Genomic DNA, 12,905 nt, shown 5'->3' on the forward strand with positions numbered 1-12,905 from the left:
ATAAAAGTGACTTTTTTTTTTTTTTTTTAAAAGAACAGTGAAAAAATAAAAGTTAAAATAAATAAGAAAAAAAAAAATTTAAATGTGCCCCATCCCTTGTAATAGAAATAAAAGTGACACAATTTTTATTTTTTTTAAAAACAGTGTAAAAATAAAAAATAAAATATATAAGAAAAAATAATAATTTTTTCAAATGCGCCCCGTCCCGCCGAGCTCGCTTGCAGAAGCAAACGCATATGTGAGTAGCACCCGCATATGAAAGCGGTGTTCAAACCACACGTGAGGTATCGCCACGATCGTTAGAGTGAGAGCAATAATTCTAGTCCTAGACCTCCTCTGTAACTCAAAACATGCAACCTGTAGAATTTTTTAAACGACACCTATGGAGATTTTAAAGGGTAAAAGTTTGTCGCCATTCCACGAGCGGATGAAATTTTGAAGCGTGACATGTTGGGAATCAATTTACTCGGCGTAACATCATCTTTCAAAATATAAAAAAAATTGGGCTAACTTTACTGTTTTCTTATTTTTTAATTAAAAAAAGTATTTTTTCCCAAAAAAGTGCGCTTGTAAGTCCGCTGCGCAAATACGGTGTGACAGAAAGTATTGCAATGACCGCCATTTTATTCTCTAGGGTGTTAGAATAAAAAATATATATAATGTTTGGGGGTTCTAAGTAAAGGGAAGGAGTTGAGCAGGCAGTGAAAACAGGTAGGGAAAGCTGCTCCATTAGCATTGGTGGATGTCTTGTCATACCAACGGCCACCAGCAGAGGGTGCCCGATTGCAGAAGGAACCAGGAACCATAGGACTGCAGTAGGCCGCAAAGCCGGGGCCTCAATTACCGGCGCGGCCGAGCGCGATCGCGGCGGGAGGGGGGGGGGGGGGAGGCGAACGGACACAGGATACCAAAGCTGTGCCGCCCCAGGCGCCAGGTCGCTAATTCTAGTCGCAAATGCGACCTGGCGCCCGGGGTTTGTTGAGCCCTGCGTTACGGCCATAGGCAAGGACTTCTTCAGTAGAAGTCTGTAGACCTACTGAAGAAGTCCTTGCCTATGGACGCAACGTGTATAGGAGCCTTTATGTTTGTCAGCATTTGTGTTTGATACGTGCATTTGAGATATAAAATAGAGCACTGCCGCCAGTGGTAAGTGCAATATTCTTCTTTTATTTATTAAACCTTTTAAAATGGAAAGCATTAAATCTTGTGCGTTTCCCTTTATCTTCCCATATACATTGGGTGTTCCTGAGGACCTGTGTACCCTTCCTATGAAAAAAAGAGGAGTGAGGATCCACCAAGAGTCTGTCAGATACATTATCCCTGAGGGGAACACCACTTTGACCTTCTGGTAATACAGGGGTCATGGCTCTGAGGCGAGTGGTCAGTTTGTATCTTGGTGGAACACTACTATTATTTGGATCACAGTGGTGATTTCATATACTGACTGGACTTTACACTATTTGGGAACTATCATTTTTGTGGCACATTAGAATTGCATCAGAATTGTATAGCACTCTAATATTTTGGTTTTGAACTTCAGGACTTATTTTTGTTGCGGTGCACTGTTCTCTATTTTTACTATATGCAAAACATGTTTAATGTGAACAAAAGCCCATCAACACAGGTCCTGTCCTCCTCCTAGCCTGCAGCGGACCTCCTCCAAGTCAACATTAATATATCTCAAAAGAAAACCAACCTTCTCTTGGCCGGCAATTGATCCCCTGCTAGTCTGAAGTTTGCCTTCTTCTGGCTGGCAAGCTGAACTTCTCCAATTCAATGGTAATAGATCATTACAGAACTGATCTCCTCCTGCCCTGCAACTGACTTCCTGCTGGCCTGCTTCAAGTTTGTATTGCCATAGACTTCCGTGCAAAACCTGTCTGATGTGAACAAATGCCCATCAACACAGGTCCTGTCACCCTCCTGGCCTGCAGCTGAACTCCATGTAAACGTTAATACATTTGAAAAGGACAATCAACCTTCTCCTGGCCTGCAGGCCTGAAGTGGACCTCCTCCTGGTCAACGGTAATATACCTCAAAGAGTGACCAACCTCCTCTTGACCTGCAGCTGACCTCCTCCAAGTCAACGTTAATATATCTCAAAGGGGGGCCAACATTCTCTTGGCCTGCAGTTGTCCTCTGCAGGTCAACATTAAAATTGCTCAAAGGAAGACCAACCCTCTCTTGACCTGCAGCTGACCTCCAAGTCAACGTTAATACATCTTAAAGGAAAACCAACCTTCTTCTGGCCTGCAAGTGATCTTCTGCAGGCCTGAAGTGTACCTCCTCTTGGTCAGCGTTATTATATCTCAAAGCTGAACCAAACTCCTCTTGACCTGCAGCTGACCTTCTCCAAGTGAGCATTATACATCTCTAAGGGAAACCAACCCTCTCCTGGCCTGCAGTTCTCCACCTCCTGCCGATGCCCTCCTCTAAGGCAATGTTAATACATTTAAAAAGGAGGACAAACCTCCTGGCCTGCAGTTGACCTCCTCCAAGTCAACATTAATACAGCTCCTTCCCTTGGCCTAACGTTGACCTTCTGGCTTGCAGCTGACCTCCTCTAAGGCAATGTTAATACATCTTAAAAGAGAACCAACCTCCTCCTTAGCTGCAGCTGACCTAGTGCTGGCCTGCAGCTCATCTCCTCCTACTTCAGCTGGCCTTCCCCTGACCTGCTTCATATGGGTTTTGCAATGCTATAGACTTAAAATGCAAAACCCGTCCGACGTGAAAAAAAGCCCATCTACACAGGTCCTTAAGAAGGCTGAAAACAGCTTTAGAAATTACTTTACCATGTAAGAGTATAAATGAGATTTCAGTGATTGGATTACATCTACAGACCCGGGAACTGTGATGGAGAGATTTCGTCTTTGGAGACCCTATGAGGTACAAGAATCCAGCTGGGACTACATCGTCCTGGTTTTGGGGTAAGATTGTCGCAAGTCAATGTTAATACATCTCAAAGAAAAGGGATCTCAGACCGACACCAAACATAAGTAAGCCATTTTTCTGCATCTGACTTGCTTCCAAGCCTTGGTGCCAACACAAACCTCCAATCATTGGATCCCAACAGGTCCTTCCATAAAACACAGAGCAGCAGTCACCTCATTCCACCCAGAACTTCTAATCCTACAAAGTCCAATAAATGTTCTCCAACTTCACTGAGAGACCAAACCCAACGAGAGTCTCCGAGATGAGGATTGTGTACTCTGATAAGAGTGTGCACCCCATTACTGTACCCCATTCCATATCGCTGTCCGGGAGGTCACTGTAGTGGAAGGTCCCTATAGCTTCACTTCTCAGGTCAAGTAAGGGACCCTTTCTGGTATTACCTTCCAGCAGAGGTCAGTCAGTTGGGGTTTAATGCTGGGGTCACCACTGTTTTGGGTGTCAGGGCTGGCTCACTGTGTACCAGGCCAGTCAATGGTAGAGGGTCAGATGGCTCTGAATCTCACCCACTTTGGGCAGGTCAGGCAAGTTGGGTGATGGTCCCGTCCCCTCTCAGGTCTGGGGTCTCCATCTCACCTGCTGGGGACAGGTCATAGCTCTTAGCTATTGATCAATCAGTGGGAGGGATGGTATGTGGTCAGTATTGGGGCCACACACAGATACAAGGCCAGTATTAGGGGTCGCACACTCCTACTGAGTCAGGACTGGGGTCTAACATTGACATGGGGTCTAACATTGACATGGGGTCAGGACTGGGGGGGGTTGGGTCACACATTGACATGGGGTCAGGACTGGGGGTTGGGTCACACATTGACATGGGGTCAGGACTGGGGGGGGGGGGTTGGGTCACACATTGACATGGGGTCAGGACTGGGGGGGGGGTTGGGTCACACATTGACATGGGGTCAGGACTGGGGGGGGGGGTTGGGTCACACATTGACATGGGGTCAGGACTGGGGGAGGGTTGGGTCACACATTGACATGGGGTCAGAAATGGGGGGGGGTTGGGTCACACATTGACATGGGGTCAGGACTGGGGGGGGGTTGGGTCACACATTGACATGGGGTCAGGACTGGGGGGGGGGGGGGTGGGTCACACATTGACATGGGGTCAGGACTGGGGGGGGGGGGGGGTGGGTCACACATTGACATGGGGCCAGGACTGGGGGGGGCGGGTTGGGTCACACATTGACATGGGGCCAGGACTGGGGGGGGCGGGTTGGGTCACACATTGACATGGGGTCAGGACTGGGGGGGGCGGGTTGGGTCACACATTGACATGGGGTCAGGACTGGGGGGGGGGGGTGGGTCACACATTGACATGGGGTCAGGACTGGGGGGGGCGGGTTGGGTCACACATTGACATGGGGTCAGGACTGGGGGGGGGGGGTCACACATTGACATGGGGTCAGGACTGGGGGGGGGGTTGGGTCACACATTGACATGGGGTCAGGACTGGGGGGGGGGTTGGGTCACACATTGACATGGGGTCAGGACTGGGGGGGGGGGTTGGGTCACACATTGACATGGGGTCAGGACTGGGGGGGGGGGTCACACATTGACATGGGGTCAGGACTGGGGGAGGGTTGGGTCACACATTGACATGGGGTCAGGACTGGGGGGGGGTGGGTGTTGGGTCACACATTGACATGGGGTCAGGACTGGGGGGGTTGGGTCACACATTGACATGGGGTCAGGACTGGGGGGGGGGGTTGGGTCACAGATTGACATGGGGTCAGGACTGGGGGGGGGTTGGGTCACACATTGACATGGGGTCAGGACTGGGGGAGGGTTGGGTCACACATTGACATGGGGTCAGGACTGGGGGGGGGGTTGGGTCACACATTGACATGGGGTCAGGACTGGGGGGGGGGTTGGGTCACACATTGACATGGGGTCAGGACTGGGGGAGGGTTGGGTCACACATTGACATGGGGTCAGGACTGGGGGAGGGTTGGGTCACACATTGACATGGGGTCAGGACTGGGGGGGGGGGTTGGGTCACACATTGACATGGGGTCAGGACTGGGGGGGGGTTGGGTCACACATTGACATGGGGTCAGGACTGGGGGGGGGGGGTTGGGTCACAGATTGACATGGGGTCAGGACTGGGGGAGGGTTGGGTCACACATTGACATGGGGTCAGGACTGGGGGAGGGTTGGGTCACACATTGACATGGGGTCAGGACTGGGGGGGGGGGTCACACATTGACATGGGGTCAGGACTGGGGGGGGGGTCACACATTGACATGGGGTCAGGACTGGGGGGGGGGGTTGGGTCACACATTGACATGGGGTCAGGACTGGGGGGGGGTTGGGTCACACATTGACATGGGGTCAGGACTGGGGGGGGGGTTGGGTCACACATTGACATGGGGTCAGGACTGGGGGGGTCACACATTGACATGGGGTCAGGACTGGGGGAGGGTTGGGTCACACATTGACATGGGGTCAGGACTGGGGGGTGTTGGGTCACACATTGACATGGGGTCAGGACTGGGGGGGGTGGGTGTTGGGTCACACATTGACATGGGGTCAGGACTGGGGGAGGGTTGGGTCACACATTGACATGGGGTCAGGACTGGGGGAGGGTTGGGTCACACATTGACATGGGGTCAGGACTGGGGGGGGTTGGGTCACACATTGACATGGGGTCAGGACTGGGGGGGGGTTGGGTCACACATTGACATGGGGTCAGGACTAGGGGGGGGGTTGGGTCACACATTGACATGGGGTCAGGACTGGGGGGGGGGTTGGGTCACACATTGACATGGGGTCAGGACTGGGGGGGGGGGGGGGTGTTGGGTCACACATTGACATGGGGTCAGGACTGGGGGGGGTGAGTGTTGGGTCACACATTGACATGGGGTCAGGACTGGGGGAGGGTTGGGTCACACATTGACATGGGGTCAGGACTGGGGGGGGGGTTGGGTCACACATTGACATGGGGTCAGGACTGGGGGGGGGGGGGGGTGTTGGGTCACACATTGACATGGGGTCAGGACTGGGGGGGGTGAGTGTTGGGTCACACATTGACATGGGGTCAGGACTGGGGGAGGGTTGGGTCACACATTGACATGGGGTCAGGACTGGGGGAGGGTTGGGTCACACATTGACATGGGGTCAGGACTGGGGGGGGTTGGGTCACACATTGACATGGGGTCAGGACTGGGGGGGGGTTGGGTCACACATTGACATGGGGTCAGGACTGGGGGGGGGGGTTGGGTCACACATTGACATGGGGTCAGGACTGGGGGGGGGGGTTGGGTCACACATTGACATGGGGTCAGGACTGGGGGGGGGGGGTTGGGTCACACATTGACATGGGGTCAGGACTGGGGGGGGGGGGGGTTGGGTCACACATTGACATGGGGTCAGGACTGGGGGAGGTTTGGGTCACACATTGACATGGGGTCAGGACGGGGGGGGGGGCGGGTTGGGTCACACATTGACATGGGGTCAGGACTGGGGGGGGGGTGGGTCACACATTGACATGGGGTCAGGACTGGGGGGGGGGGGGTTGGGTCACACATTGACATGGGGTCAGGACTGGGGGGGGGGGGTTGGGTCACACATTGACATGGGGTCAGGACTGGGGGAGGGGGGTCACACATTGACATGGGGTCAGGACTGGGGGAGGGGGGTCACACATTGACATGGGGTCAGGACTGGGGGAGGGGGGTCACACATTGACATGGGGTCAGGACTGGGGGAGGGGGGTCACACATTGACATGGGGTCAGGACTGGGGGGGGGGGTTGGGTCACACATTGACATGGGGTCAGGACTGGGGGGGGGGGGGTTGGGTCACACATTGACATGGGGTCAGGACTGGGGGGGGGTCACACACTGACATGGGGTCAGGACTGGGGGGGGGGTTGGGTCACACATTGACATGGGGTCAGGACTGGAGGGGGGGTCACACACTGACATGGGGTCAGGACTGGGGGGGGGGGGGTTGGGTCACACATTGACATGGGGTCAGGACTGGGGGGGGGTCACACACTGACATGGGGTCAGGACTGGGGGGGGGGGTTGGGTCACACATTGACATGGGGTCAGGACTGGGGGGGGGGGGTCACACATTGACATGGGGTCAGGACTGGGGGGGGGGGGTTGGGTCACACATTGACATGGGGTCAGGACTGGGGGGGGGGGGGGGTCACACATTGACATGGGGTCAGGACTGGGGGGGGTCACACACTGACATGGGGTCAGGACTGGGGGGGGGGGTTGGGTCACACATTGACATGGGGTCAGGACTGGGGGGGGGGGGGTCACACATTGACATGGAGTCAGGACTGGGGGGGGGGGTCACACACTGACATGGGGTCAGGACTGGGGGGGGGGGGTTGGGTCACACATTGACATGGGGTCAGGACTGGGGGGGGGGGGTCACACATTGACATGAGCTTGTGACCCCAATACTTACAACATATGAGTTCTGTACTGGGGTCACACATTAATATCAGTATTAGGGTGACACGCTTGCTTGGGGGGGTCACACAAGGATATTGTCAGTACTGGGATCTCTCACTCATATAGGGGGGTCAATATTAGGGCGACACACTGGTTTGGGGTCAATGATGTGGTCACGCAAGAGTATGGTTGTCAGTATTGGGGTCACACAGTGATACTGGGGGGGGGTGACAGGTTTGGGGGTCTAAGAATTATATGGAGGTCAATATTGGGGTCACACAAGAATATTGTTGTCAGTACTGGGGTCACATATATTGATATTGGGGTCACACAAAGATATGGGGGTGACACTGGTTTGGGGGTCACATATATTGTTATTGGGGGTTTGAACATTGAAGGACAATATTGGGGTCACACACTGGCTTGGGGGGGGTCACATATTGATATTGGGGGTCACACAAGCATATGGGGCCAATATTAGGGTGACACACACACAGTGAGTATTGTTATCTCACCCGCTCGGGTCAGGTCGGTGAGGTCGTAGCTCCGCCCCCTCTCGGGTATACTCCTCAGCCTCCTCCCGCTCAGGTTGAGCTCCCCGGTCCGGGCCGCCTCCTCCAGGGCTCTCTCGGCGCTCCTCCTCCCCCCTCCCGGCCGGTGTAGATCGCTCTCTCCCTCTCCGCCGCCTTCCTCCTCATCGCTCCCCGCCGCCATTGAGAGCGGAATGAGCCGGGACCGCACCGCTGCCAGGCAACAGCCAGTCACAGCGCGCCCTCCAACCCCCAACCAACCAGCGCCCGAGGCATAAGTGAGCGACGGGGGTGGGGGCGACGGGCAGCCAATCAGCGCCGGCCTTCCCCAATCTCCGCCCTTACCCTAGCGGACTGTAAAAAAAACAGCCCCACCCTCCCTTGCCTTATAATCCAATCAGGTGCAGGCCAACATCCAGCCACGCCTTCTCTGTCACTAACGGAACTGAGTGGTACCATGTATTAAACCTGAGATACAAGCCCCACCCTCCTGAACAGATTTACAGTGATTGAGAGCTCTGGCAGCCAATCAGATGATAGAAAAGCTCCCAGCTGGGCAAAGGAGAAGAGAGAAGTGATACAATGTTACCCCTTGTCATAATATTATCATCCCTATCGCATTGTGCGGCTCACTGCTGCCATCTACTGACCCTTCCTAGACTTACACTGATCAGCATAGCATCCCATACAGCACAGGGCTGTCCATTCACATTTAGGGAAAATACACCCCAAAATAATATTTGACTTATGGGTGGAGCATGATGGGCGGAGTCACCAGCAAAAATACACATCGCACTTGCAGTACCGATCATTGTTTATGTGTGCAAAACCAAAGCCCAACAAACACAGCAAAAAGCTACTTTCATTTTTACTGATTTTCTTTAATTTTTTTGTATACTTTCTCTCTTTTTGTTTTTTTTTGTATTTTTACCTTATTAGAATTTATTTTGCTTATTTGTAATCTATTTTATTATTTTTTATTTTTCACATTCTTTTTTATTTTCATTTTTATTGTGTCCCTTATACTTTTTCTCTGTTATTATTATTATTATTATTATTATTATTATTTTTACCTTATTGTGATATTCTATCCTTATTTATAATTTATATTTTTATTTTTAATTATGCACCTGTATACTTTTTCTCTATTATTATTTTTTTTACCTTATTGTGATTTTCTATCCTTATTTATACTTTATGTTTTATTTTTCACATTCTATTTTTATTTTCATTGTGCACCTTATACTTTTTTTCTCTGTTATTATTATTATTTTATTTACCTTATTATGATTTTCTATCCTTATTTATCATTTATATTTTTATTTTTCAGATTTTTTATTGTGTACCTGTATACGTATTTCTCTATTATTATTATTATTATTATTTTTATCGTATTATGATTTTCTATCCTTATTTATAACTTAAATGTTTTTTTAATTTTTATTTTTATTATACATCTGTATACTTTTTCTCTATTATTATTATTGCTATTATTATTATTATTATTATTATTATTATTATTATTATTATTATTATTATTATCACTATTATTATTATTATTATTTTACCTTATTGTGATTTTCTATCCTTATTTATACTTTATATATTTTACTTTTCACATTCTATTTTATTTTCATTGTGCTTATTATGATTTAATATCCTTGTTTATCATTTATATTTTTTATTTTTCACATTCTATTTTTATTTTTTTTGTGTACCTGTATACATTTTCTCCATTATTATTTTTATTATTATTATTATTATTTCTATCCTTATTTTTAACTTCATTTTTTATTTTTCACATTCTATTTTTATTTTTTTATTTTTATTGTGCACCTGTATACCTTTTCTCTGTTATTATTATAATTATTATTTTTTTACCTTATTGTGAGTCTATCCTTATTTATAATTTACATTCTTTATTTTTTACATTCTATTTTCATTTTTTTATTTTTTATTGTGCACCTGTATACTTTTCCCCATTATTATTATTATTATTATTATTATTATTATTATTTACTTTATTATGATTTATAATCCTTATACTTTATATTCTTTATTTTTCACATTCTATTTTTATTGTGCACCTGTATACTTCTTCTCTATTATTATTATTATTATTATTATTATTATTATTCATTTTCACCTTATTATACTTTTCTATCCTTATTTATATTTTTTATTTTTCACATTCTATTTCTATTTTTTATTTCAATTTTGCACCTTCATTTTTTTTCCACCTACCTTTTTCCTATTTTTGCTATTTCCATTACTACTAGTATAATAATTTTCTTAAAATAAATAAATAAATAAATAAATACATTTAATTTATTTTCTCTTTATCTTTTTTTTTTAATTCTTTTTTTTATTTTCACCATTTTCTTGATTTTATTTTTTTTTTTTTACTTCTTATTTCCCACGATCTTATTTTCCATTACCTTTCCTATCTCAGCCCTGGTTCCCACCATCGCTACTTCAGGGCGATTTCAAAGATCAGTGCGATTTGTGTGTTACGATTTCATGCGCCTTGCGACTTCATTTGACGGAAGTCTCAATGAAATCACAGAAAAGCAGTTCAGGAACCTTTTTTTCAAAGTCGCTGTGATTCGTGTCGCATTGATTCCAGCGGTTCCCTCACCACGAATAGGGAGTGACTTGTCGTGGGATTTTGAACTGTCAAATCACATTGGTGTGAAGAAGGGCTCACAGTCCCTCCCCCCTCATTTTATATTTCGATCTTTGTATGAAGGATGAACACTTGCTGACCTCCTACCTGGGAATGTCATGATTGTGATGGTAAATACCGGGGGAATGGCTGTACCCGGATCCCATAACTACTCCGGTATTGTTATTTTCCCTTAGGCTGCTGGCTTTCCAAGAAAAGTGATCCCAATGGTGGAACATTGATCAGACGGGAAATAGAAACATACAAAGTAACATTGTTTATAAACATTGATCAGACGGTAGATAGAAAGATACAAAGTAAAATTGTTTATAAACATTGTTCAGATGGGAGATAGAGAGATACAAAGTAACATACAAAGTAACATTGTTTATAAACATTGTTCAGACGGGAAATAGAGAGATACAAAGTAACATACAAAGTAACATTGTTTATAAACATTGTTCAGACGGGAAATAGAGAGATACAAAGTAACATACAAAGTAACATTGTTTATAAACATTGTTCAGACGGGAAATAGAGAGATACAAAGTAACATACAAAGTAACATTGTTTATAAACATTGCTCAGACGGGAGATAGAAAGATACAAAGTAAAATTGTTTATAAACATTGTTCAGATGGGAGATAGAGAGATACAAAGTAACATACAAAGTAACATTGTTTATAAACATTGTTCAGACGGGAAATAGAGAGATACAAAGTAACATTGTTTATAAACATTGTTCAGACGGGAAATAGAGAGATACAAAGTAACATTGTTTATAAACATTGATCAGACAGTAGATAGAAAGATACAAAGTAAAATTGTTTATAAACATTGATCAAACAGGAGATAGAAACATACAAAGTAACATTGTTTATAAACATTGTTCAGATGGGAGATAGAGAGATACAAAGTAAAATTGTTTATAAACATTGCTCAGACAGTAGATAGAGAGATACAAAGTAACATTGTTTATAAACATTGCTCAGAAGGGAGATAGAGAGATACAAAGTAACATTGTTTATAAACATTGTTCAGACAGGAAATAGAGAGATACAAAGTAACATACAAAGTAACATTGTTTATAAACATTGTTCAGACGGGAAATAGAGAGATACAAAGTAACATACAAAGTAACATTGTTTATAAACATTGTTCAGACGGGAAATAGAGAGATACAAAGTAACATACAAAGTAACATTGTTTATAAACATTGTTCAGACGGGAAATAGAGAGATACAAAGTAACATTGCTTATAAACATTGCTCAGAAGGGAGATAGAGAGATACAAAGTAACATTGTTTATAAATATTGATCAGACAGGATATAGAGAGATACACAGTAACATTGTTTATAAACATTGTACAGACGGGAGATACTGTAGGGATACAAAATAAGATTATTTATAAATCTTGTTCAGATGGGAGATGGAGAGATACAAAGTAACGTTGTTTATAAACATTGATCGTTATTATTAATAACCCTAAGAGCCCTTTCACACTGGGGCGGTTTGCAGGCGTTATTGCGCTAAAAATAGCGTCTGCAAACCGACCTAAAACTGCCGCTGGGGATTTCACACTGAAGCGGTGCGCTGGCAGGAGCAGAAAAAACTCCTGCAAGCCGCATCTTTGGAGCGGTGAAGGGGCGGTGTATTCACCGCTCCTAAACCGCTCCTGCCCATTGAAATCAATGGGACAGCGCGGCTATACCGCGGCAATACCGTGGCTATAGACGCACTATGCGAGTGGTTTTAACCCTTTTTCGGCTGCCAGCGGGGGGGGGGGGTTAAAACCGCACCGCTAGTGGCCGAATACCGCCGCAAAAACGACGGTAAAGCAGCGCTGTTTTACCGCCAACGCCCCCTACCGCCCCAGTGTGAAAGGGGCCTTAGTTTACCATAATCAGCTCCAATGAACTCCTTCTTCCCCTTCTTCCCTTCACTGTTCTGTTCCTGATATGAGGGATCCTCCTGGGCTGTGTCCCCAATGATGAGATGTAAGGAGAGATCCTCTATTACTCACTCAAGTGTCCGATGTGTCCGCCGCAATGTTGCAGTCCCGCTAAAAATCGCAGATCATCGCCGTTACTAGTAAAAAAAAAAATAATAATAATAAAAATGCTATAAATCGATCCCCTATTTTGTAGACGCAATGACTTTTGCGCAAACCAATCAATATACGCTTATTGCGATTTTTTTTTTTTACCAAAAATATGTAGAAGAATACAAATCAGCCTAAACTGAGGAAGAATTTTTTTTTTTTTTAATTTTTAGTTAAAAAAAAAAATAAATAATAATAAAAAAAAGTCATAAATCGATCCCCTATTTTGTAGACGCAA

General features: G+C 46.1%; 1 protein-coding gene across 1 annotated transcript in view; it reads right to left on the reverse strand.

Moving 5' to 3' along the window:
• Positions 1-8,181, reverse strand: part of LOC141133618 (leucine-rich repeat and calponin homology domain-containing protein 4-like) — a gene marked incomplete at its 3' end in the record, with an annotated part of 82,754 nt that extends 74,573 nt beyond the window's left edge. The window contains 1 exon segment of the mRNA XM_073623096.1: positions 7,886-8,181. Within this exon segment, the coding sequence (XP_073479197.1) occupies positions 7,886-8,084 (199 nt within the window).
• Between the last annotated feature and the right edge of the window lie 4,724 nt (positions 8,182-12,905).

This window comes from Aquarana catesbeiana, linkage group LG03, assembly GCF_042186555.1.
Source record: "Aquarana catesbeiana isolate 2022-GZ linkage group LG03, ASM4218655v1, whole genome shotgun sequence".
NCBI lineage: Eukaryota > Metazoa > Chordata > Amphibia > Anura > Ranidae > Aquarana > Aquarana catesbeiana.